The sequence below is a fragment of the Cavia porcellus genome, unplaced genomic scaffold (genome assembly GCF_034190915.1).
Source record: "Cavia porcellus strain 051 isolate PalLab524CR breed Dunkin Hartley unplaced genomic scaffold, mCavPor4.1 scaffold_19, whole genome shotgun sequence".
NCBI classification, from domain to species: domain Eukaryota; kingdom Metazoa; phylum Chordata; class Mammalia; order Rodentia; family Caviidae; genus Cavia; species Cavia porcellus.
In genome coordinates this window covers 60,782,851-60,810,807 of record NW_026947502.1, presented here as the reverse complement: position 1 = coordinate 60,810,807, position 27,957 = coordinate 60,782,851, and the positions used below count along the sequence as shown (strand labels likewise).

Here is a 27,957-nt window from a genome sequence, read left to right as displayed (position 1 = left end):
ATATAGTCATTGTTAAAATTTACCCAATTTGTGTAATACTTTTTAATGACAGTTATTCAAATCAAGAGTAAAACAAAGTTCCCACATTGTGTTCTGTGGCTTTTTCCTCCTTTTAAACTTTTTTCTTGTAGTTTTAAGTGATAACTCTTCTGCGGGGTTTTGTTTCTGAACTTTTCTGTGAGCCTGTGGTAGTATTTAGTGCAATTCTGTCATTTATGTTTCCTGTACACTGGTTAAATTTATATTTCCTGAAAACTGGAGGCTTGATTTGAATCAAGAGCAAGAAAATAAGTGGGTTGTGTATTTTGATCAGGAGCAACCAAAAGCAGTTTCTCTTTTATTTGAGTGGCACTGATGCTCATTACCCAGGTACCCAGTGTTGCGTGAGAGGCTTCCTGTGGTAGTGCTATTCTGTCACTTTTTCACTTACTAACGAGTTCTAATTCTGTCGTTCCTTTGTCACTTATTATTTAGAAACCTTGTGTGGAAATAAACTTTCATCAATTCTTTGGTTACTTTGATACACATTTTATACAGTAAAAGAGAATAAATGCTTGATTATCCCCCCCCTACTTTTTTTTAACCTTAAACCAGTTTTCAAAGGAATGAATTAGTTTATTGGCATCTTACAAAGATGGTCTTGAAGTTTTTCATCTTTAAATTTTGTAAACACATGATTTAACACATTGGCAAGTTTTCATTCATTGCAGCTAATGTTCTTAGTGTGTCTCCATTCTCAACATTGACCAGTGGAATTCTCTGCAAATTCCCTTTTGAATTCTTTTCATACACCTCAGTTGTCTTGATAGCTTTCTTGATTTCTGGTATGACTAGATGTTCTTAGGGTACCTCATATAACCCCATACACGTTTGCTCCCTCAAGCCTGAAATTAGCCATTTCTCTAAAGAGTGTAGGCTCAATTTAGTGGAAAATGGTGTTTCAAGATCTTAGTGTGAGGCTAGGGCTGCTTATTGTGATTGAGCTGATAATTTTTTTCTAGGCCTTTTCAGTGGAAGCAGTTATAAAGCAGGATAGTGATTTCTCATCATTCTAAGTCATCAATAAATCCTGTCAACTCTACCAGACCACGTATTACATTGGGCGATTCTTTGTCCCTTGGCACAGATCTTAGCTTGGTACAAGCAAACCTAATACCTATCAGACTACTCTTACTAGTCTCTTCCTTGGTTTCCTTTCCCTCTTACTAGAATCAGTCCCTGCCCTGCAGTTAGAGAGGTCATTGTAAATCAGTGAGCCAGGCCACATCACTTTTCTGTTGACAGCCTTGGAAGGCTTTCCTACACTCCACATGAAACCCTTAGCCCTAGCAAATACTCTGAAGCCTTCTGTCACCTTCTTGGGTTCCCTCTTTATCTCACCTCCTTTCCCTTAAGCTGCTCTGTCATCCTTGAGTCCTCTTCTTACCTTACCTAATATACTAACATCACTTCTTTGCAATCCTTGTACTGGCCAATCTGGAATTGACCAGATTGGAATTTTTCCTCCAAATCATCCTATGATTGGCCCACTCATAACATTCAGGTAGTAGCGGATCTTTTTCCGGCTTTCATCACCTGCTTTTATAGTGCTATGCAGATTTGTCACAAGCTGGGACCATAACGTCCATTTGGTTTTTCACGTTCCTCCAAACAGAAATTCCAGTGAGAGGATTACCTAACTTCTTCATTCTTACCTGACTTATTCATTCCTCTCCCTGGATCCTGGAATGAAAGCTGGCTTATACTAGACACTATAAATCCTTGTTGAAAAAACAAGCAACAATCTTGCAGGCCAATGTAACTTACTCTTTGTGTACCTTATCAAGTAGCTTTCCAGAGACAGGAAAAGTTTGCCTTCTTTTTTAAAACTAATTCAGTATAGTCATATATGAAATATAGAAGATTGGATAATGATGACATCGAGATTATGCTTTGGAATCTAAATGTTACTGTAACTCCCTAATAAAACCATCAGACAAGTATTTGTTAAACTGGTATTAAACCTGATGCTTTAACACAGTAGGTTTAAATAAATAAATAAATAGCCTGAGCTGTCCTGTATATGATAGCCATTAGCTATGTGTGGCTATTTAATAAAAATAAGAATTTAATTTTCTCAGTAACACTGGCCATGTTTCAAGAGTTCAGTGATCACGTGTGGCTAGTGGTGCCTATATTTGTCATATAGATACAGAATATTTCTGTCATTGGAGCAGGCATTACTGGCCAGTACTCCTGTAAACAACTGAACTAATCTTACTTTCTTACTTTTTTATTATATAGAGATGGCCGAATCCTGGCTGCTGGAGGCAAATCAAACCACCTTCATTTATGGTGCTTAGAAGCTACACAGCTTTTCAGGATTATCCAAATGCCTACTAAGGTTAGAGCCATTCGACATCTGGAATTTCTTCCTGACAGTTTTGATGCTGGTTCTAATCAGGTTAGTAACAGAAATGTGGGATGTACTTAAAGAGCACATCAGTTTCTGAACTGTGTTAGCTCTTATTTAAGTTATGCCCTAATAAAAACGTGAACTGCAACTGCATTATTTTTGTCAAGAAACTGGAATCTTTTGTTCCTTATATTACTAATAGATAATTACCTTAACATTCTTATTTTAAATCGACTGACATGGTGCTTACACTTAACAAGATACATGTCTTGTGAGGTGTAATTGACAGTTACAACAGAAGACACATTGCCATTTATACCCTTTAAAATGCATTTTTTACTGTAATAGATTTTAAAACATTTAAACATTGGCCATATTTTCTTGTAGATATATGCATAAAATGTGCTTGTATGTGCCATAGGTTTTGTTTTTGAATAGGCTATAGATTATCTTGGTTACAATGTAAAATGTACAAGAAGGCGTATAGTGGTAAATTGCAGAACCTCTGCCCCTCCTTTGTTTAGTTTTTCATAGCCCCTGCCTCATAATCAGTATCTTATGTGTAGGATTGTTTCCCATCATTTTTATACAGCTTTGTACCTTTTTTACACTTAATTTGGGGATTATTCTATATCAGTACAGAGCTCCTATTTATAGCTAAGTAATGTTTCATAATTTTTTTGTTTTGTTTTTAGCAAGTCTTCTGTTATTTGGCATTTAAACTTATTTTTAGTCTTTTTCTATTATAATTAGCTCAGCACTGAATAACTTTTTGCAAATGCCATTTTACACATCTTATTTATAGAACAAAATTCCAGAGTAGAGATGGTGACATAAAGGTCCTATGCATCTGAATTTGCATAATGTCTTGCCAAGGGATCGTATCAACTGAACAGGGTAGGGATTTGTTCTTCCTAGCTGATCAGCAGAAGAAAAGGTATTCAAAACTGCCCTTTCCTTTTCTCATGGCTAAGACAAAATACCCAACAAAAGGAGGAGAGGTGTATTTGGCTCGGAGCTTATAGAGGGATCAGTCCATAACTGGCTGGTGCCAAGGCAGGTAGCAAGACAGGGGCATCACAGAGGAGAAGCGGTCATGGCAGGCAGAGGATGGCAAGCAGCAGGGGACTCCAGACCCCTCTTCTGTCCTTTGTGTCTTACCAGTTTACTCTGGAAGTGGACGGCATTCCCGTCCAGGGTAGGGTACCCTTAATCCTGCCCAGACCTTGCCAAACCAATCAGTGGGCTGATTTGAGTAATTACACAGCCTCAATCCCAGCATCCTGCACTCCAGATCCAGCCACCTCCAAAAGCCCCACCCCACGGATGACTGCATGAGGCCAGACACAAGCTGTAACAGTGGTACGGCCTGCAGCCACTGTCATTGAGAAGAGGCTTTATTTTCTACATCTTTTTTTGTCTTTTTGAGACAAGGTTTTACCATGCAGTTCAGGCTGGCCTTGAACTTACTTCATAGCCCATGCTAGCCTCGAACTCACAGTGATCCTCCTGCCTCAGCCTCCTGAGTGCTGGGATTACTCGCATGGACCACCACATCTAGCTCTTCATCTTTTTTTTCAGACTTTTAATTTTTCAAATAATATGAGTTAAACTTAATTTTTGTTCCCTTAAAAGGCTAGCTTCCCCCTTGCCCCTCTATTGTCCTGGTAACCCAGAATTGTCCTCTACTGTGCAAATATTAGTTACAGTAGCTGAAGACAGGCAGAAAGGGGTACTTCACCAGAGCCACACAAGTTTGTATGTGGGTATCAGGGAGAGAAGAGCAAACCCTACACCTGCCTTGCTTTTGACAATCAGTGTCAAGGTAAACATTAACAACTGTCTGGTTATCTGTGTCCCATGTGTACCTTGTCAGTGAATTTGCCTTGCCTGGGAAAGGGAATGTTCTTAGGTCACTTTTCTGTAGTGCCCCAGGATTTGTTCTTTACTGGTTCTGGTTAGAGTTAGCCTGAACAGGGCAAATCAACATACTTACCATACTTGCTTTAAAATTTATGTTATCTCACAGAGAATAGAATTCCCTTTAGCTGCCTCCCCCAAATTTGTATGTCTCACACACATATTATATATGTATACTATATGAATATAGTACTATATGTACTATACACATATGTATAGTACTATATGTATACTATATATGTATAGTTTGACTTTCACACATTCAACTTTCAGATGCTTTTAAGAATTCATTTCTCTCTACCTTTAGGTTCTTGGTGTGCTCAGTCAAGAAGGTATTATGAGATTCGTCAACATACAAACTTGTAAACTTGTCTTTGAAATTGGGAGCCTTGATGAAGGAATTAGCTCATCTGTAATCAGCCCACATGGAAGGTACATCACATCTATTATGGAAAATGGAAGTCTGAACATATATTCAGTTCAGGCATTAACGCAGGAAGTAAATAAGGTATGTTATTAAAGGAACAGCAGGTTTTTTTAAATTTCAATATCGTATCATCAAAAATAAAATATTCTCTTATTTGCTAACTTCTTTGAACTTACCATTTTTTCTGGATTTATTTTGTTTCTTTTACTCCCCAAACCATATTTCCTGCTGCCTTCTGTTGATTCCATTGCTGCCTTCCTGAAGGACATCTCTGGTGTCCCTGTCTTATTATAAGTGTCACTTGTGATCTCTTTCCCAAAGAGCTCTTCAAGCCCATGCCTTCATTTCTGACTCATTCTTCCTCCCATCTTACAGACTGTACTGTGTGTAACATTCCTATTCCTTTATTTCCTAAATCTAGTCAGTTCTAAGTCATGTGAATTCTTAAATTTGAAATGCCTATGTATGTATATATGCTGCCTGTTCTCTGTCTCTATAATGGTCCTCCCTGTTGGTCCTCATGAACTAACTCACAGTAATGTATTCATTCCACCTTCTACGTAACATTTTTCTAACATAATGCTTTCGGCCATGTGTGGTGGCACATGCCTCTAGTCACCTACTTGAGAGGTGGAGATGGGAGGATCACTTAACTCACAGCTGGAGGCCTGACTGGGAAATCTGGTTAGACTGTCTCATAAAAACAAAACAAAAACCAAAGACTATACTGTAACTCCTCAGTTCACAAACACTTTTTTTTGTGTGTGAAAATTTGATTCACAAACAGGCTTTTGCAAAATTTTGCTGCTGTGGTAAAATCTACATCATGTTATGAACATGATCATAGCCCTCACCCCCCGAATCGTGTAATAAGTTAAGCTCATGAACTGAGATACCACTGTAAAAATAAGATTTTTTATCATTTCTTTTTTTAAGAGAAAATAAAAAAACCCAGAAAAGTCAAGAAATAAACCAAAACAATAACAGCAAAAGTAAAATGACACAACAATAACAAAATACAACGATAGCTATACAGGTTTTCAAAATAAGATGATAGGAATTTAACAATGGTTGTTATATTGCATATTATTATCTTCAAAATACTTGCTCAGGTTACCAAATAGAGGAATAAAACCAGTAAAATGGAACAAAACATTGGATTTCAAAAAAAGGCAGAAGGAAACCCCCCACATTTGCTGTAATATATATTATGATCCTCCAAATAGATTTTCAGACTACCAGCTTTAGGCCTGCAAAGTCAATCAAACAATACTAGCAGTAAGATTTATTTGTTTACTTCAGTTGCTGTCATCTCCACCTGAGTTCCTCTGAATCAGCCAGTTGCTGGGCTGGGGGAGCCAGTTTCTCTTGTCCCTCAGCCCACATATTGACTGGCTCACAGGAAGCTTTGGCTTTGGCTTCTTGATTCTCTTCCCATTCCCCATGGCTGCCCCTGGCTTGAGGGAGGGTGTTGTTTCTTAAGTAGTGCCACTTGAGGGACTTCCTTCCTTCTGCCTGGTGCATTAAGTGAACTCTTCTGCTTGGCTCTCATGTCCTCTCTTCACCTATCTACTGATCTAACTTATATTTCCATACATAGTCTCTCATCATCCCCCAGAGATACCATTCTTATTTCATTTGTTATCTATATTATTTATTCTATCTAAAATGCATCCATCTTCTATGACTGACTATAGTTTCTCTAGCTAACAAGTTAGATTGTGTGCAGCCCTGCTAGTCTGCAATTGTACCATGGTGGCACTAACAAGGACTCTGATACACACCTGGTCTAACCTTTAATTTTGCAGAGGAATAAGTTCATGCATCAGCCTACCCACACAGGTAGCAACAGTGGCAGTGGGTGTTCTAAGCCTTAATACAGTGCTCTTTTTTGATGTGTTTTTTCCCCTTTTGCTGTCTTCATCTTTTTATACATAAGCAGTGTTTCATTGCAGAAAAAAATGAAAAGATACAGATAAATATTGCTCAGTGCCTACACTGTCAGATGATTTTGATGTCTACATTCCTAATCTTTGTCTGTTTGTGTATGAATGTATGTCTTCACTCATTTGTGGATTTTGTATTTGAAAATTTGCCTATTCACTAAAATTTGTGAGCCTGAAATCAGTATTGTATATTGCTAACCTGCTTACACAAAATAAATACTTGCACTTCTGTCATTACTCACAGACAGTATAGGAAAATTGAGTCATTCTGCCCTTATTCCCATCTAAAGTGGAACAAAGCCACACTTTTTTTTTTTTTTTTTTTTTTTTTTTTTGGTACTGGGAATCGAATCTGAGGCCTTGTGCTTGCCAGGCAGGTGCTGTGTTGCTGATCTACATCCCTGGCCCTGCTTTTTATTTTAGCTCTCATACTGTAATTTAAGACCCTTTTAGCTGTCTTTAGTGCCATGTTTTTGTTTTTTGCATTTTTAGGGTTTGTGTTGTGATTTTACTGTTTAAAATGACCCCCAAGCTTAGAGCTAAAATCTTGTCTTCCTAAGCATAAGGCTGAGTTGTACCTCTGAAAATACACTTTAGAAAAACTCATTTAGGCATGAGTTGTACTGCAGTTGGCTTTCAGTTCAATTAATAACAAATCAACAATTTATATTAACAAACATCTTGAAACAGAAACACACATAAAACAAAGTTATATATTAATGAGTAATCAGTTATAAAAATATTGTGCTGAGAGACTCATTAGAGTAACTCTGTCTCCGCCAGAATCCGTGATTTAGTATTCACTTACTTGATGATTGACTTAATTCTGTAGAAATACTGTGAATAAAAAAAGCTTAAGTTTATATACATTTGTATATAAATATGTAGCTCTTTGTATGCATGCGTTTGCCCAAATGATATTATATCCTACTGTTTTTATTTATATCATTGTGTATCTGTATGCAATTATATAGCTTTATGTAATATTTGTTATCATAATTTTTAAGGCACTAATCTATTATTATCTGCTCTTAATATGAGAGGTTTAGCTATTTCAGTTTTTACTGCTAAGGCTTAACAGGTTGGGAGAGATCTGAGAAGACCCATGGTAACCATGAGTCATAGCGTCCGGACCCTCTGTGCTGTTACTGTTGAGTAACAGATCACATTGAAAGGAGAAACTGGCTTAGAAGCTGAGTAATCTCGACTGGGAATGTACCTGTGTGGTAGAGTGCTTGTCGAGGAGGCGTGAGGCCCTGGATTCAATTCCCAGTACCATAATTTTTTTAAAAAGAAAGACAGACTCTTCATACATTTTTGGACACATCACCTGCACTGTCAGTGTCTTTATATTTATTTCAGGCTACATAAGATGTCCAGCTGTGTATTCACTCTAAATCTTAATTCTCCTGCATTCCATTCATTCTGATTTTCTTGTCATTAGAGAATTCTGTTACGGCGCTTTGAATAAGAGAAGTCTTTTAATTTCAAAGTGTATATTATTTATGAACAAAATACTCTAGTGTGTCATTTTACACTGAGTAATTTAAAGTGTTCTTCCCTTTCAGTAGACCCCTAATAACCAGGGTTTGGGTTCCCAGTTGTGTTGTCTCGCCTGCTTCTTAAGCAGTTGATGTAGTGAGAAACCACCTGCCGTTGACCTGCGGATAACAGCCTTGAACCACAGACAGAGAGAAGGAGTTCTGTCTTCCAAAGGAAAATCATTTGGCCATTTCCTCCTCTTCTGAGTAATTTCGCCTGGGCCCAAAAAACATTAGGTTACTTCCTATGTCCTTCTAGTGGATCATATGCCTCACCCTTTTCTAATATGCCATACAGCATCGCCACTATGCTGACTCTGTTGTGCAGGTGTAAAGATGGCTTGGCATTATATGACTTAAGGCCAGCCTTCAAGGTGTAATTGATTTCTACTTAGTAAGTACTGTCATTAAATCAGATATTTTTGTTTTTCAGTGTTATTTACATATATACTTTCTTTTTAGCCTCCTCCTCCTCTAGTGAAAGTAATTGAAGATATACCTAAGAATAAACTGAATTCTAATGATCTTAAAGTGAAAATAACATCAGGAAGAGTGCAGCAACCAGCAAAATCTAGAGAAACCAAAATTCAGACTAGAATATTAAAACAGGACTTGATGGGTAATTTTGAAAATAAAGAGGTAAGAGAATAATTGCAGTTAAACTTTTGTGTGTCACATATTCTGCCATATACTACTATTGTGATTTGTAGGCTGTCACACTCTTCCTCTTGAGAGTTAAAGGAATAGTTTATGAAGAAAAGAAAATTATAATGGAAGTTACAGTATGCCTTTGAGCTTTTAACATACTTGTAATACATATTTAAGGGTTTTCAAAAGGTCAGACAGCACCCAGTTGCACTGTCCTGTGTACCAGACACTCGCTGGTGGCTACTAAGTATTTGAGGTACAGCTAGTACGCGCTAAGATATGTTGTACGTGTACTACACACAGTAAAAAGTCTGTAAACTCAGAATGAGCAAAAAATGTAAAGTGTCTTGATGATTTTATATTGGTTGGATATTGAAATGATATTTTGATTCTATCGGGTTAAATTGTGTTACTCAACTGAATTTTTCCTTTTTCTCTTTACTTTTTAAATGTGGTTCCAAGAAATTTTAAAATTGTATTTGTGACTTATGTTGTATTTCTATTTTACCATGCTGGTACAGAAGGCTACAAAGGAAAAAAATAGAAGCCTGTCTTCTGGCCTTGTTTCCTATTGTAAAAGGTGTTATTTCCGTAATTTCTCTCGCAGTGAGTTTGTGAAAACAAAAAATTTTAAAAAGAAAATAAAACTCAGTGAATTCCCTTCCCTCAAAGGTAACTATTATTAGTATCTTGGTTACTTCCAGGGAATACAATAAGGAATGGAAATAAGTACATGTATGTGTGTGTGTGTCATCTTTTCTTTCCTTTCTCCTTTCCCCTACCTGTTGTTCTTACCTTTTGAGCACCTGCTTTCCCTTTCATTTTCATAGTGTGTACAATAGTATGTATTATACACAAGATAGTATGTATTGATATACAAGACTATACTAACCTGTTCATCAAAAAAAGTTTGTGTTTTTATTGCTCAGTTGATCACCTTTTATGCCTAAATCTTGTAATCTGAGCAACTACTTTTAAGATAGCAATATGCAGTGTATTAACTAGTATTAATTTGCTATTTTTTAAACTTTTAAGATTTTTATTGACAAGAAATACCCACATGCAAAGTACACCTGCATCTACAGTGAATTTTCACAAACTGAATGTACCCACCTTACCAGGACCTTCCTACTGTCTTGTACACAACCTTTCTCCTTACCTCACTGATGACACTCCTTCGGGAGAAATGGAGTTGCAGGATTAAACTCAGAGCCTTGCACATGCAAGCTTACATTCTTCCCCTGAGCTCCACCTTCCACCCTGGACAACGGTTCTGAAAACACTGTAGTCTAGTAAATAGTTTGCCTAAAGTGGTTGCTGAGAGCAGTTTATGTTCTCATCAATAATACGCAAGAGTTCTAGTTGCTCCATAGTGTCAGGAACCTTTTGTGTGCTTCACAGTACTTTTAATAACTTTTTCAATAAGCATTTTAAAATTGTGAAATTGTTTGTACAGAAGAATAAATGAGGCAGATCAGACATATCTACATTGTGCAGCTCTGAGACCATCTTCACTTTGGTACTTGGTTAGGGTTGCAAAGTACATCTATGTCCACAGTGAATTTTCACATACTGAGTGTACCCATCTTACTACTACTAGTAGTAGTATAGGAAAGTAACCACAGTCGTCTTCATAGTTAAATACAGGGAAAGAGCACAGCAGAAACTCAGCGGGGGAGAAGTGTGGACCCCAGGATTTTGGAAGCAGTTTGCCCAGCACTCACTGTACAGACTACAGTGTCTAGACATGCTCAGGTGGCCTTACTAGCTATAGAGATGATGGGAGCCCTCCAGAAATTCAGCTGCTATTTTTTATTTTCTTTTTTTAAATTTTATTTTAAAGAGGATAGAACCAAGGAAAATAAAACAATAAAACCAATCAAAATAAACCAGTGTATGTGATAAAGGATTTCAAATAACACGAGATCAACAATAGTTACCCTAATGCCTCTTACGGTCTTCAAAACAGCTGCAGATACCTTCAGACATACTAAAAATCAAACAAAACAGCACAGAGTAGAACCAATAAAAACAAAACAATGAATGCAGTAAAGGACTTCAAAGCAAGACGCTTGTAAATCCAAAATGGCTACCATGATATATATTGCTGTCTTTGAAATAGCTGCCCATGCCATCAGATACAATAAAATCAAAATACAACAGAAGAAAACCCATCTCAACAAAATAATTGAAATGATATAGCACTGCAAAACGACAACAGGGAATCAGCAATGGCCATCACCCTCAAAAGGAAAGTCCCCCAGGTGCCATGCTGAGTATCACTATCCTCTGCATAGATGCTCAGACCACTGGCCATAGACCTGAGCAGTCAGTGAAACACCAAACACCACAAGCATCAAGTTGCATTTTACCTCAATAGCTGTCATCACAGCCTGTGTTTCTCTGAATCAGCTGGTCACTTACAGCCGGGAGTGGGGGGCTGGGGATGGGTGGGTGTTGACTCTACTTGTTTGCTAGCCCACATACCGTAGAGGGCTGAAGTCTGCCTTTCCCCCCTCTGGCGGTGGCTTGTGCATGGCACTGGTTCGCAGGGAGGGCTTACTTCTTGGTGAATCCTTGTTCTCTCCCCGCCACAGTCTGTGAATGGCACTGACTCACAGGGAAAGGCTAGGACAAAATCTGGCTTGTAGACACCAGCCACATGTCAGCTTGTAAGCAGGCTTCTGAGGGTCCCAGGCCCAGACCTGCTGTGGTGACTTCAGGGTTCAGTGCAGCATGTTATTGTCCGCAGCAGTCCACCTGTCTCTTTCATGGACCACATTGCTCCAGACTGTACTGGTTGCCCTCTGTGTCTGGGTGTGGCACTTAGGTGGTGGTCTTTATCCTCCATTGCCTTACCGATCACGAGATTACTGTGACCTTATCCATTGTGAGATTACCATTCTATCGGGGGCGAAAACACTGAAGGAAACGAAATTTGGCTTTTGAGTTTCAAGCCAAGAGTTTGCAGATTTCTGATTATGAACAAATCAGGGAACTCTGTCTCCCTGTCTTTTCTTAATAGAGAAGGAAAAATAACATTCCATCTATTTCATATAGTTGTTAGCATCGAAGCAGATAATCTGTGAAAACTGCTTTATATTTCTAATAAAATTTGTATCTTTCAATTAAGGTGAAAATTGACTTGAAAGTTAGCTATAAGGAAACTGTCATCAAAAGCTGATGTGTGTGTGTCATGTAGGATGTTTTTTTGCCAGTCTTATCTTTCATGCTCTCATGCTGTTGGTTGTCCAAAATTTCAAGACAAAGGAAGAAAGTGTCAGAATGCATTGCTGTTTGGTTCAGGTCAGGGGTAGCAAATGACAAATCTGTGGCCGCAATCATGTTATGATCTAGCCCACGGATCAATCCATGGGGTGTACCTGGAGGGGGAACAGGGATGAAATAGAGACAGGGGGAAGACAAAGAGAGATTGAGACAAGATGAGGATTCCAATGAAGCCTCGTTTATTCAGGAAGTGTTCACATCTTTTGTAGGTCAAGGGCGGGCTGATGGGACAGGAAGAGGCTACGGGGATGAATATAACAGGGTCATCGTCACATCTGGGTATGTGACATAAGCAGGAGAGGATTATGGTTAATGTAGGCAGACGCATCATATGCCCATAGGAGAGAGGTGGGGAGGCAGCGATGGGGTGGTCGTGCCACTCCCTACAATGTTACACTTGCCTGGAATAGTTTTTACATTTTAAAATGGGTATATTTTAAATGACTGTTTAAATATCTGTGCAATATCTTTATCTCCTTTGCTCACAACACCTGAACTATTTGCTAATTAACTGCTCGTAGAAAGTTTTCCAAACTGGTGTAGGGAAGGTAATAATGTGATGAACTTCAGTTGCTTGCTGCAACTTACTGTTTAAGGGAGGAGAGGGAGAGTGTGTAATATGAAGTCCAGTGGGAGGAGTAATGTTTCTTACTGTGTGTTGTTTTTTAACAGTGGTTGAAAAGCCACTTTGGACCAGATTACCATGTGTTGTTGAGTTTCATGATCATGTACTTACTGATACTGTTCATTTTGCAGAATGAGATGTCAGATGGCTTAAACAAAAAGCGCCTACAGATCTTAGTAAAAGGCTATGGTGAATATCCAACAAAGTACAGGTAAAATTTGGATTCTTTTATGTTAAATATATTTTACTCAAAGAATTTTGTAGTAAAATATATTTTGTACTCAAAATTATGTTTTAATTTCAGGATGTTCATTTGGCGCTCTCTGCTACAACTTCCTGAGAATCATACTGCATTTAGTAGCCTAATGGATAAGGGTACTCATGTGGCATTTCTCAACCTTCAGGAGAAATATCCCATCAAAAGTAGGAAACTACTGAGAGTATTGCAGAGGTATGTTCAGTATATTGCAACAGTGTATGTGAAATCTGTAATAATTGCTAGCCTCTGTTTATAATATATTGATCATCTTTGGTTAGCCCTGTGTGGTATGTTGGTATGTTGGCTTATTTTAAAAACAAGACATATATACACGTGTATATGTTAATAGAAATACTAGTTTGTGTCATGTTCTAGAAAATGTCAATCTTTTGGATAATCCAAAGGAACAAAGTAGCAAAGTGGAAAGAGCTTTGAATTTGGAGGTAAAAGCCCCAGTTTTTAATCCTTGTTTCACTGCTCAATGACTGTGATGTTTCACGTACCATTTTACTTCTTTATCTTAATTTCCTTATCTGCAAATGGAGATAACACCACCATCATAAATCTTTTGGATAATTAGATGAGAATCTCTTAGAATGCTTGTGTCAGTGTCCAATTCATAGTAATAAGAACTCAGTGTGAATAATAAAGTAATACTGTAAAGTACTTTTGGTATGCTTCTGGACATTATTAAATATACATTTAAATGTATTTTACAGATAAACTTAGGCATAGACAGGTTAGGTACTATGAATCAGTCACTCAAGTATAGAGCTATAATTAAGCCATGGCTCCAAAGTCCTCTTTCTTTCTTTCTTTCTTTCTTTCTTTCTTTCTTTCTTTCTTTCTTTCTTTCTTTTTGGCAAGGTCGTGCTATGTAGTTCAGCCAGACTTTGAACTCACTGTGTAACCCAGGCTGGCCTCAAACTCACAGTAGTTCTGCCTCAGCCTCCTGAATGCTGGGATTACAAACATGTGCCACCATGCCCAGCTCAGATTCCAATTTTTAAAAATTACTTTTATTATGAAAAATTATAATCATAAGTAAAAGTAGAATAGCATAATATATTCTCATGTCCATAACCCTTCTTTAGCAGTTGCCAACTCATGGCCAATCTCATTACCACACACCCTCCATTTAGGAAATATTCAACTTATTTTTTCCCACTGTGCTCCATCTCAGCCTCTCTCCAGCAAACACACTGATTTAGTTACTTTTCTCATTGCTGATACAACACACCTGACACCCAGAGTTAATATAGGGAAGTGTTTATTTGGATCACAACTCAGAAGTTTCAGGCTATGGTTGGCTGGCTGCAGGGCAGAGGTCACAAGATATATTTGGTTGATACTCCTTTTTTTTTTTTGAGACTGGGTCTTGCTATGGTATTTTGGCTATCCTCAAACTCTTTGTAGCCCAGGCTGCCCTCGAACTCTCAGTGATCCTCCTACCTTAACTTCCCGAGTGCTGGAGTTATAGGTGTATGCCACCACACCTGGCCTGATCAGTATCCCTCTTAAATGTTTTGACTCTGTTTCTCTTGACATTTTATTCGTTGAAGAAACAAAATAATTAACTTACAGAGTTTGTCATATTCTGAACTTTGCTGATTTATCCCCATGGTATTAACATATTCCTTTTTCTCTTGAGTTTCCTGTGAACTAGTAATTGAAACTAGGGCCCTAAGCTAGTTCATGAGCTTTATTTTTTTCCCATTTAGCATTTGTTTCTTTGTTTTATTAAAAGATTTGATAAGTGGTTTTATATATTTCTGTTAGAAGGTTTGTAATAGCTAGTTGTCTGTCTTCTGGTGATACTACTAGCCAGTGATGATCATTGCCTACATCCATTATTTCCTTAGAGCTTAGAACCCTGTCAGTCTAGTTCTGTCATTCCTTTCCTTCTTATGATCTGGAAAATTTCCATAAAGAAAAGCTTTCTCTTATCAACTATTTGGTTACTCTAAGATATAGTCACAGAGGAAAGTGTAGTAGTCACTTGCTGTCACTGAGACAAAATACCTGACACCTGCAACTTAAAGGAGCAGTGATTTATTTGGCTCTGTTTCCACTGGATTCAGTTCAGAGGTCGCTGGCTGCAGGGCAGAAACACATGGTAAAAGTCATAATAGAGGGAAGCTGCTGAACCCATGGCAGCCAGGGAGCAGAAGAGTGAGGATGAGAATGCAGTCTTCCAGGTCATGCACCCAGTGACCCACCTCCAGCCAGGCCCCACCTCTTAACAGCACACTTAGCTACTGGTGTCGTAAATCCACTGGTGCCAATGAGTATAGCACCCCCATGACCCAGTTCTATGTACACAGATCTAAACTATAACATTTTAACCCCGGGCCCCAAAAGACTCATGTCTGTCTTGCTATGCAAAATTCACTTAGTCCATCTCTAAGAGTTACCAGTCTTAACAATTCCAGCATTGCTGAAAAATCCAAAGTCTCTTTTTAGATTGAAGGCAAACTCATAACTATGAGTCCCTGAAAAAATAAGTTGAATATTTCCAGTATACAGTGACACATGATTCAACACTTCCATTTGAAAAGGGACAACTAGAAAGTAATTAGACCAAAGCAAGTCCAGAACCCAGCAGAATGAGCATTAAATGCTGTAGCTCTGTGTACAGCACCTTGGGTAAGTTATGCAGTGTGAACTCCAGAAGCCTTAGGTCCAGCATTGTAGTCCACATGGCTCCACTTTTGAGCTGACTCTGCTCAGTGCCTGTGGCTTGCCTCAGTGGATAATCTACATTCCTGGTGTTCCTAACTCCCTGGAGTCTCTGCTGCATCTTAGACTTTACTTTCATGTCTTCACAAACCTCCCTTGAGGAGCAAATTGTCTGGTTTCCCAGACCTTCCTCTAAAATCCATGTGGAAGATTTCATCACCCCACACCTGTTGCATTTTGCATGCCCAAAGCTCTAACACCATGTGAATAATTCCAGGGTCTACCATGAACTCATGCAGTAGCCAGAGCCCTTTGGGTCATGGCTGCAGAGAGCTGTGAATGTCTGGATGACTGAACATTATAAAACAAATCCCAGGGAACTACTGCTCCAGCCGGGGCTTAGGAATTCTCTTCTCAAATAAAAGCTCTACAGTTTTGCATTCTCGAGCCTGTGAAGGGTAGGGTCTTGCTGATTCTGAGGTGCCTTTATGCCATCTTATGTATTCTCCTGATGCAGAGTACTTGACTTTTCTTTTTTCTCCTTCACCATATAACCCAGGCTGACCTTGAACTCACAGTGATCCTCCTCCCTTGGCCACCCAAGCACTGGGATTATAGATGTGCACCACCATGTAGAGCAAGTATTAGCTTTTTGTTAGTCTTTTTATCAACCTGGTCCCAAGTTTACAAGATCTTCCTGTTCGGCCATCACTAAAAAAATTTTATTTCAAAGGGAAAAAAAAATAAGTTTCAAAACAACAGTCAAGGGACAACAATGGTACTACATTGTGCATTGCCAACCCCAGATCAGTCACCCAGAGCACAAGACATCTGCAAACCATTCCCTTCAGTGAACTCAGAAATCAGTAATATAACTGTCTGAACTATACTTTGTGTGTGTGTGTGGGTGTGTGTGTGTAATTTCTTTCAGTGTCTCAGACTAGTGGGAATCTATTCCTCAGCCGATGGACACTTTGGTTGTTTCCAAGATCTGGCTATTACAAATTGTGCTGCTATGAACATGGTTGCACATACATCACTGTGGTACAGTGTCGGTGTCGCTCCCGGCCGGCAGGAAGAACACACGACAAGATCTGGCAGTGGCTAGGCTCTCTTTATTTTCCTTTTCCGCACAGTCTGCCCCGGGATTCTTCTCGGCCGAAGCCTCTACCGGTCCGCTCCCCGCGGCTCCTTTCGTGCTTCGCTCCGAAGCCTCTACCGGTCCGCTCTCCGCGGCTCCTTCCGTGCTTCGCTCCGAAGCCTCTACCGGTCCGCTCTCCGCGGCTCCTTTCGTGCTTCTCCCTCTGGCGGGAGAGGCACTCACTTTTATAAGGTTACAGTGGCCAATCAGTTCAAAGCGCGCGATGCGGGCTGATTGGCTAACCTCAGTTGTTGCTAGGCAGACTATTTTACAGAGCGGGTAGCACACTCGATGGGAGGGGTAATCTAGCTCAGGCTTTGCTCTTTCCTACAGGCCTCACGTCCGCCGCGCATGGCGAACTATCACAGACGCGGCTCCCAACATCTCCCCCTATTTTATTTTAAATGAATACGCGCATCGCAGCCCGTCCTGGATAGAGTGCAGAGGCCTATGCCCCGAACTGAGGCCCACCATAGGCCATTGGCGTAGACCCTGGTCGGCCGTCCCAGGGTCCACCAAGGCCTTGAGGCCCTCGTCTTTTTTTCTAGGGCCAGGAATGAACCGGACGGAACCTGGTTGCACATAGGCATGCACTCATGCCACTCCATGTGACCCCCTTGGAGTGACATCTAGTTCTGGGCGGAATCTAGCAATCTAGCGGCTTTCGTGCGATATGGGGTAGGGCCTGTCTTAGGTCGAGTCATGTTGGGGAGGCACGCTCTTACCCGTTGTTGACTCATCTACCCTGCTACATGTTGTTGTCTAGGGAGGAGAATGTGGGAAGCCTGTCACTTTTAAACGCGGTCGTAGGCCATGCGAGCGAGCCATGAGTATGCCTGGGGGTCGTTTTGCCCGTTCTGGACCGCTGCCAGAGCAGCATGGGCAACCATGCGGACCTGACGACGTGCCGCCGCAAGGCATCCATTAATGAACGATGTGACCCATCGGAGCAAGCATGGTCCTATAAGCAGGAGCAAGAACAAGGAGCATAGAGGGCCTAACAAGGGTAGCACATAGGGGAGCAAGCCGTTCCAGGCCCCCAAAAAGGGATTGTCCTGTAGTTTTTTTAGGGCTCATCTTGTTGTTGGGTCTGTGGTTGGCCTCTGGTGGAACAGGCCTGATCTTTAGTCGAGGGACTTGTCGCACGCGTCAACCTCTCTGGGACCCACAGTGGTTTTCGTCCCGGTCCCTGCGGAAAAACACAAACCGCGCCTCGGTTCCAGCTAACCACCGGATCCGGGCCCATCCATTGTCCCGTCAGGACATCTTTCCATCTAACCCATCATTTATTTTTTGGGGATGGGGTACAGTGTGCCATAGCTGGGGAGTAATTTTCACTGTTTAAGTTTAAAAAATTGTATGTGAATAATGCCATAGATAACCGCGCCTTTGGGTTGGGTGGAACTAGCAGCTAGGCCTAAAGAACTTATTTTTTTTTGGCTGCCGCCTTCTTGGGCTTGGCAGCCTTTGGCTTGGCGGTCTGGGCATCACTTTCGACACTGACTGAAGAGGGGGTAGGTCCCACGCGGCGGCTTCGCTGCGAGGGACCGCTTCCGGGAATGAGCTCCAGGGTGGAGCGGATGGTTCTGTCTCCTTTTCCCGCCAGGGGGCGCTCAGGAGCTCCCTACTCTTTAGTAAGCCTACCTGAGCAGAGCGTAGGTCGTGACGCAACGCGGCAAAAGGGCCCCGCGCCTTTTTTTTATCTGACTCGGCCTCCTGGCAATCGGCCTTCTCGGCCCCTTTGCCTTCTAAGTCCCCCTCGTCCTCGGTGTCGGACGACTCCGAGGCTTGAGCCTCGGCTTCCTCTTTTGTATCTCTGCCCTCCTTGACGGACCCTTCTCGGGAGCTTCCTGACTGTGCCTGTTCAAACACCTCGCGTACTTCTACAAGTTCTTGAGAGCTCCCCCCGTAACTACCCTCACTCTTTAGGCACGCGTGTATCATTTCCCACAACGGACGAGCAGAGACCGAAGCGCTACCCTCCCGTTCTGCTAGGGAAAGGTCTCTGCCCAACTTTTCCCAGGAGGGTAGGTTTACATGCCCTGTAGGCAGAAACCAGGGAGCAAAGCTGTCAATTTCTGCAAGGAAATTTTTTAGAGTCTTACGCCCCACCTTGAGGTCCTTGGACTTTAGGAGTCTCCGAAGGACCAACACCAAGGGCTGAGCATCTTTGTCCGGTATGTTTTATCTATTATTTTGACTCACCTCGTGAGGCCTAGGAGACCGGCCACTTACGCGTGAGCTCGAGAGGAGTCTAAAAACCCTGTAGGTGCGCGCCACCCAGGGCCCAGGTTTATCCTCTACTCACCTGTCCTGCAGCACTGTATCGGAGACTGCTGTCCACTGCCCCGTCTCGGGGCTGATCAGTGCCCCGTACGGGCCACCAGATGTCGGTGTCGCTCCCGGCCGGCAGGAAGAACACACGACAAGATCTGGCAGTGGCTAGGCTCTCTTTATTTTCCTTTTCCGCACAGTCTGCCCCGGGATTCTTCCCGGCCGAAGCCTCTACCGGTCCGCTACCCGCGGCTCCTTTCGTGCTTCGCTCCGAAGCCTCTACCGGTCCGCTCTCCGCGGCTCCTTCCGTGCTTCGCTCCGAAGCCTCTACCGGTCCGCTCTCCGCGGCTCCTTCCGTGCTTCTCCCTCTGGCGGGAGAGGCACTCACTTTTATAAGGTTACAGTGGCCAATCAGTTCAAAGCGCGCGATGCGGGCTGATTGGCTAACATCAGTTGTTGCTAGGCAGACTATCTTACAGAGCGGGTAGCACACTCGATGGGAGGGGTAATCTAGCTCAGGCTTTGCTCTTTCCTACAGGCCTCACGTCCGCCGCGCATGGCGAACTATCACAGACGCGGCTCCCAACAGTACAGTATTTTTAATTCTTCTGGGAAGATACTCAGAAGGAGAATAGCTGGGTCACATGGGACCTCCATCCTAGTTTTTTGAGGCATCTGCATACTGATTCCCATAGTAGTTGCGCCAGTCTGCACTCCCAGCAACAGTGCAGAAGGGTTCCTTTTTCCTCACAGCCCCTCCGGCATTTGTTACTGGTTGATTTCAAAATAATAGCCTTCTTTCTAGAGTAAGGTGGGATCTCAGCATTTCTCGAATGGATCAGTATCACTAAAATTTTTAAAAATTACTTAACTCCACATTTTTAGTCCTGATTCTCACTGTAAATCTGGCTGAAAACAATTAGCAGTACTTATGCTACACCCTGCATGCTGGGCTGCTTTGAAATTTCCTCTGCCAAATTAATCAGTCCACTGTTCTTGATTTCAGTCTCTTACAATGTCCCAGGATATGGGCAAAATGCACACTAGCATGTAACACACGTGGCCTCTAGTCCCAATTGCCAAAAAGTCCTTGTTCCCAGCTGAAACCTGAACTCAGCATTTACTGTATGTATTTCTGTTAGCATTCTGGTCTCCTTAGCTCCAACTGGAGTCTCCCATCAATCATTGCTTGCAGCATCCTAAGCTATAATGTGGTATCCCTAAATTTTTCCAAACTTCTACAAAGCAGTTCCAAAGCTTCTGAGCCACATGGTCAAATATAGTCACAGCAGTGATCCCACTTCTCTGGTATCAGTTTCAGTATTAGTTACTTTGCCATCACTGAGACAAAATACCCAACACCTACAACTTGGAGAGAGAGTAATTTTGTTCACAGTTCCCAGTAGGTTTAGTTCAAACTCAGCTAGCACACATGGTAGAAAAACACAGCGGAGGAATGCTGCTCATCCCATGTAGTCAGGAAGCAGAGAGAAGGTAGCAGTGAGCACAGAATACATCCTTCTAGATCATTCCCCCAGCAAACCCTTGTAACCAGGCCCCATGTCCTTGCAGTGCATTTAGCTACTGAACTCACCAGTGGGTGAATCCACTAATGTGTATAACTCTCCCACAATCCAGTTAACTTCCAAACACATGAAATTTGGGAGGATGTTTTAGATCTGAACCATAACAGAAAGGCAGGTTAAATACTTGATAGCTTTTTGGTTTTTTACTTAGCTGTAGCAATCTGTTATAGCCCTTTGAGTTCATGCTGATAGGACTAATTGAATAAAGATAAAAGTGGGAGAAGGGGAAGCACTAGTAAATATAAAAGGAAGTTGCAAAATAGAAAATCACCACTAGATACTAGAGTAATAATTATTGCTGAGCACAGCCACCAATTGATACTAAAATAGCTGGACAAAAATACTAGGAATTCCAGGGTATTTTTAGTCTGTAGTATCTCCCTCAATATATAATTATGTTAATTACAAACAGAAAAATAATAATAATATGTAGGGCCAGGCATGTATCTAGGTAGCATATGCACCTGCCTGACAAGTGCAAGGTCCTGAGTTCAATTCCTGGTACCAGAAACAACTAATACTATAGTAGAAAAATTTGCAAATACTATTTGCAAATAGTAGAGAAACTGCAGATAGCCAGTACGTGTCAGTGTGATGCGTATTTTTTGGTATTCTTACCAAAGAAAGATCTCAGTCTAATCATAAGAAAACACCAGACCAGGGCAAATCAAAGTGACAGTGTCAGAAAATGAGGGGAGACTGAAGAACTCTCGTGTTGGAAGAAACTGTTGAGACAGCACATAGATACAAGGTTGAATCTTGGATTGGTGAAATGAAAACAATTACATTAATGAAAAAAATCAAAATAAAATTCATAACAGCATTGTATAAAGACTGATTTCTTAGTATTGATAATTGTACCATATGCAATATCAGGGAAAGTTAGTGAAAATGTAGAGAAGACCTCTACTACCTTCGATATTTATTTATGTCTAAATTTCAAAACAGATGGGCGTGGTTGCTCATGCCTGTAATCCCAGCACCTGGGAGGCTGAGGAAGAAGGATGGCTGTTAGTTCAAGGCCAGTCTGGCTACAAAATGAATTTAAGGCCAGCCTGAATTCCTAGTGAAATCCTGTCTCAAAAAGACAAAAATAAATAAATTTCAGAACAGAAAGTTAAAAAACAAACTACATTTCCACTTGGAAAGATCTTACAGGTGTAAATGCGGGAGAATTATAATCCATGAGTAAGGCAGGTCTTTCTAAACATGATATATCCAGAAGCAGTTGTTATGATATTAATATAAATCTGTCCTTTTATCCCAGCACTCAGGAGGCTGAGGCAGAAGGATTGTTGTAAGTTCAAGACCAGCCTGGGCTACAAAGTGAGCACAAGGCCAGCCTGAACCACATAGCAAGACCCTATCTCAAAAAGACAAAAATAAAAAACAAAAGAACTATACATTTAAGAAATTTCCAAAGGACATGTATAAAACAAAATATATATAAAACACAATAAATTAATGACTGGTTTCTTTGATATATGAGGTGCTCATGTAATTAATTGTGGGAAGGACTGCTTGACACAAAGTGAATAAAGATTGAACAAACAGTTCACAGCAGTGGAAGTTGTTCTTGAACATTAACGATGCTGTTTAACCTCCCATACAATAAGAGAAGTTGCATTTCTCACCTAGATTAAAGGTTAAAAAGAAATGATAGTAAGTTATGTTGCCAAGAGTTTGAGAAAGTAGGCATCTGTTTATACTGATGGGAATGCACCTGCTCAGTGGAGCGTGATTTGGCACTTGCTTTGAAATTACAAACACACACACTTCTCCACTACGAAAAGAAAAACAAAAAACACACTGTCTTTTGACTCAGCTGTTCCACTTCTAGGAATTTATGCAAATCTGTATTGAAGAATGATGTATGAGAGCTACTTACAGATCATTGTTTATAAAAGATTGAAAAATCTTAGGCTCAATAATAGGGATACTTTAAAGAAAGAAAGATATGTTTGTAGAAATCTATCATACATGTATGTACAGTAGGAGACACATGGCTTTGCATGTATTGGAAAAACCATTTCCAAGAGACTATTAGGTGAAAAATGCGGTGTACAGAACAATTTATAACATACCTCTGTTTGCAGTTTTACAAAATATTTATATGTGTTTGTGTGGAGACAGGGTCTCACTATGCAGTCCAGGCTGGCCTTGAGTTCACTGTGTAGCCCAGGCTGACCTTGACCACACGTGATCCTCCTATCTCAGCTTCCTGGGTGCTGGGGAAGATTTATACTTTTAACAGTGATTGCTTCTAAGGAGATAAAGTATACAGTGAAGGAGTGAGAGGTACAGTTTTCACCATATCTACCTTCTGTGTTGAATTTTTATCATTTAATTGTATCATTCAAATAAATTTTAATAATTATTTTCTGATCTTTATTTTTTGTTTTACTCACAGAACCCTATCTGCTTTAGCTCACTGGTCTGCCATCTTCAGTGACACACCATATCTTCCTCTCCTGGCATTTCCATTTGTAAAATTATTCCAAAATAACCAGCTTATCTGCTTTGAAGTTGTTGCTACTCTCATAAGTAAGTAAGCAGGTAATTACTACAGAATGAAACTAAAAATGGATTCTTTATAGTTCCCTGAAGTTTTGGCACCTTTGCAACTTTTATTTTATTTTTTACTTATTTATTTTTTTTTACAGACCTACAGCTTTTTGCAATTTTAGTATTTCTAGATTTCTCTGTTTTTAAATCCAGAAAGTATGAACAACCAAATGAGAGTATAAAGTGAACATTTCAGGCATTTACCTATAAACTTTCATTTATAAGGAAATGTGGACATTTAAATTTCTAATGTTGTTAGAGACTAGATTTAGTTAGGGACACTCAGATTCTTCTTGTACTACAGGTCAGTTGCTCTGATCAAGAGTGCTCTAAATTCATAGAGCATTTTACACACAGTACCTGCTCTTAGGCTTGACCGCTGGCTGCTGTCGTCATCCTTGGATCCATGGGTCACTTTCTGCAGCCGGGCACTGTTCTCAACATGTGCCTTTGCTCACTCAGCTGTTCCTACAAGCCTGTGCAGTAGGCTAGTGTCCCTGTTACAGACCCAGAGGCACAGAGGGTGTAAGTCACCGCCGTCAGGTGAGTGACAGAGCAAGCTTTGGAATCGGCAGTCATGCCCCAAGCTGTCCGGCCAACAGCTTTGCTGCCTCTGCCTGCATCTGCACTGGGCAGTCACTCATGGTTTCTGGTGAGTCAGGGCTGCTGGACCACATCACTGTCATAAATGGGTTTGGCAGAAATCGTTTTGTGTGTATTTTAAAGTGTTTTCTTCTACAAAAGAGATAGCCACTTAGTTAAAAATATTCTGAAAAAGAGAACTTAAAAAAGGCCTGAGTATATCTACTATATTTTAGCACATTTCCATACTTTTTGTTTTGTTGTTTCGTACTTGTTTTGATAAGTTTTTGCTAATCATTAGAGAAAATATGTAAAAGAAAATTTACCAATTTTTCTCTATTCCAGGGATAATTACTGATATATACATGAAAATAAAGAGCATGTTTTCTCAAATCATTAAATATTATTTAAAAATGATTTATAATTTATTCAACTATAAGAATTTTTATTTTCTAAGTTTTCCACACATTTTAAGCAGTTAGTTATTACAATTATACTACTTTTTTAAAATTTGGTATATATTTCCCTGATCTTTATAAATTTTATAAGTCTTTATTGGCTGTAATACTCTATAGTGTGCAGGTGCAAGTTTAATCTATTGTTAAACATTGAAGTTATTTCAGACTTTACTTTTAAAAGTAACAGTTACAATCATTTGTAAATGTAATTTTTACATATATTCTCAGAATTACAATTATTAGTTCATAAAATATGAACTCCCCAAAACCGTTGTACAATGTTGCTCTGGCAATAGTACTACTTTAAGAAAAAAGGAAATACAATGCAATAAAAAAGAGCCAATCGAATTTAAAAATGACAAAAATTTAACTAGACATTTTTCTCCATAGAATAAAGGTACATGTCTAATAAATAAACATACACGGAGCATCGTTAATCACTGGGGAAACATAAATCACAACTACATTAAGTTACTACTTCACATCTACTAGAGTGGCTGTACTTAAACAAACAAGTGCTGATAAAGATGGGAACTTTGACACATTGCTAGAGGGATGGTGTGTGGCACAGCCACTATGGAAAAGAATGTGGCACTGAAGAACACTTTGGAGTTCCTTTTAAAAAAGTAAAACAGAAATAAGAGGCACTGTGAGAATGTCCCTATAGCATTGTTATTCCAGTAGCCAAAAGGTCTTGACAACCTTTTGGCATTTACAGATAAACCGTATATATGATCAGTGGACCCTTCTTTAGCTGTTGGCGGAGCTATAACATGGGTGATGCTTTTAAAAATGCTTTGTGAAATAAGTCAGACAAAAAGGACATGGTTTCATGTGTGGTTTCACTTCTATGAAGTGTCAAAAATAGGTAAATTTGTAGGCACAGAAAGAGGTTACCAGGGCTGGAAGAGGTAGGATAGGGGAGATGTTACTGGTTAGGATAGTTTTTATGTAAGAGTGTTAGGAATAACAGTCACATAGCACTGAGAATGTTAAGTCATAGCTCCAAATTGTACCATTCCAAATTATTAAAATGACTAATTATACATATTTTATGACAAGAAAAGCAACCATGTGCTCGCTTCAGCAGCACATATACTAAAATTAGAACAATACAGAGAAGATTAGCATGGCCCCTGCGTAAGGTTGACACACAAATTCGTGAAGCATTCCATATTTTTTTAGTTTTATTCTCTTCCAAAAAAAAGTAATAAGAACTATGGGAGTAATAAAACCCAAAATGTGTAAATGTTATTGTAAAACACAGAGGAAAAGAAAGTGCTCTAAAGACACAACTACAAATGTGTTTTTAGGTGTGTAAGACAGATGACCATATTACTAAGTTTTTGTTGGATCATTGAACACAACTGTTTGCAGTCTCACTGTTTGAATGTCTTTGTATGCTTAATTTTGTAACTTGATCAACTATTTCTAAGATGACAATATGTAATCTATTAACTAGTGATTTCTTACTGTTCATTTTTTTTTGAAATTCTGTATTGTACCCTTTTGCTGTTTTGTTTTGGTTTTCTTTCTTTAAATAAAAAAAAAAAAAAAGAAAAGCAACCATGTTGTATCTAATTTAGGTGAGTATGCAAAACTATATTTAGTAAAATCTTGTTAAAATACCTAGCATAGGGTTATATGATAAGGAAATTCAGTTCTCTTCCAGACAAACATACTTGAAATTTAAATACAGGCAATTAATGTTGCTTCCATGGTGTTCAGTAAGTATACATTTTTATTAAGGGTATCCAATGAATAACTGCAATTGAAAAAACTTCCTAAACATTTTATGGGTAGTCAGCCTGTATTTAAAAACTTAAAAATAGAATTTATTAAAGAAAGGTTCAGTATAGGCTCATTAAGCAAAACAAGCTGATGAGTTTGAGGAATTCTTATGGGTTACACTAGCTACAGTGCACACTGAGTGAGCCAGCAAAGATTTCTCAGCAAGTGAAGTCTGCCTCGGATAGCTGACCTTCAGAAAATGCCGTATCACTGACTGGGTGGTTTTTAAGTAAAGTTTACTGGAACAAAATGTCATCAACTAATTAGATTTAAAACCAGTTTGTACGGTTACTTGATACTGTGATTGTAGAGCAATCAGTCTTTTTTCATAGGAATGGGAACTTTTTGTCATTTAAAGGGTAGGAGTACAATATGTATATATTTTTATGTATTGCTATAAACGTATAAAAATAAAATTTTGAACACTTTTTGTAAGCTTTTCTTTTTCTTTTTTTTTTTCCCCTTTAAGATCGAACTCATGACCTCATGCTTGCCAGCAGGCATTTATACCATTGAACTAAATCCCTAGCTCTCTTTTCTTTACTTTTTGAGACAGGGTCTCACTGTGTAGACCAGATTGGACTTGAATTCATAGTGATTTTGACTCCATATGAATTTTAATGGATTTGATGAAACTGCCCTGTTAACACTGATTGTGTTTAATGAAGTCTTACATAGGGACCTTTTAAGGAAGGATCTTTTTGTTAACCAGGGAATCTACCGAACAGAACTAAGCAAGAACCAAAACATTCTTATGACTAGGACCAAGAATAGTTTGGAAAATTTTATTTGTTTGTTTTAATTGACACATTGTCATTAGCTACAGAAAATTTTCCATATACCTAAGATACTATATTAACGTGACAGAATTTTTTTTTTTTTACCTGAAGGCTCATGTGTCAGAATGTGACAGAATTTTTAAAATCTCTTGATCTAGAATTTAAATTGTATCTTGTGTTTGTGCATAAGGCTATAAGGAGTGTAAACATACAAGAATTACAAAGTCCTCTGATCATATAGAAAGGCATTTAAAGATGTTTTCTTTGCTTTCCTTTGTAGTCAATTGGTGTCAGTACTGGTTTGAATACTTCCCTAACCCTCCTATCAGTATTCTTAGTATGATAGAAAATGTTCTCGCATTTCATGACAAGGAATTACTACAGCACTTCATAAATCACGATGTAACCTCCCAGGTAAGAGGTTAACTTCTTAGAATAATGTAAATTATTTGGGGGAGCTAACAGTGATTCTGATACAAGTAATACAGTGTTGGGGCTGGGGATTTAGCTCAGCGACATAAGCACCTGCCTTGCAAGCAGGCGGTCGTGAGTTCGATCCCCGGTACCGATAAAAATGAAAAAGACAAAAGAAAAAAAAGAAACAAGTAAAACAGTGTTTTCAAATCAAGGGATCTAGAAAAACCATACTGCATTTTCTGTTTTAAGTGTTCCATCCTTTTCCATTAAACTGCCTTCTTGAGAACATATAAACAGGGTCCAACTTAAGTAGCTCTTTTCATAATTTATGATTTTCATAGCCTAAATTGCATATGAGAATAGTATCAGTGACTTTTTAGACTTTTCCTTAGAAAGTTTTTTAAATAATACATGTTCCTTGTATATTTTAGTTGTATGCATGGCCTCTCCTTGAAACTGTGTTCTCAGAAGTACTGACAAGAGAAGAGTGGCTCAGATTATTTGACAACATTTTTACCAACCATCCATCCTTCCTTCTGATGACTGTGGTAGCCTACAACGTGTGTTCTAGGGCCCCTCTGCTCCACTGTACTCGTAAGGATGATTTTGAGGTAAATATCCTGTTCTTAGGATGGG

General features: G+C 39.5%; 1 protein-coding gene and 1 non-coding gene across 3 annotated transcripts in view; both read left to right on the top strand.

The window, feature by feature from the left end:
• The window catches only part of Tbc1d31 (TBC1 domain family member 31), an 87,050-nt gene that overhangs the window by 38,028 nt on the left and 21,065 nt on the right, over positions 1–27,957 (top strand). For both annotated transcript variants that reach the window (XM_013149972.3, XM_013149973.2), the window contains 8 exons: positions 2,284–2,443; positions 4,623–4,823; positions 8,692–8,868; positions 12,922–13,001; positions 13,095–13,241; positions 23,140–23,273; positions 27,185–27,318; positions 27,753–27,932. In XM_013149972.3, the coding sequence (XP_013005426.2) occupies positions 2,284–2,443; positions 4,623–4,823; positions 8,692–8,868; positions 12,922–13,001; positions 13,095–13,241; positions 23,140–23,273; positions 27,185–27,318; positions 27,753–27,932 (1,213 nt within the window). The remainder of the gene's footprint in view (positions 1–2,283; positions 2,444–4,622; positions 4,824–8,691; positions 8,869–12,921; positions 13,002–13,094; positions 13,242–23,139; positions 23,274–27,184; positions 27,319–27,752; positions 27,933–27,957) is intronic.
• Positions 25,409–25,515, top strand: LOC111756030 (U6 spliceosomal RNA). Its single transcript, XR_002790536.1, has one exon. It is a non-coding gene; the product is annotated as a U6 spliceosomal RNA (small nuclear RNA).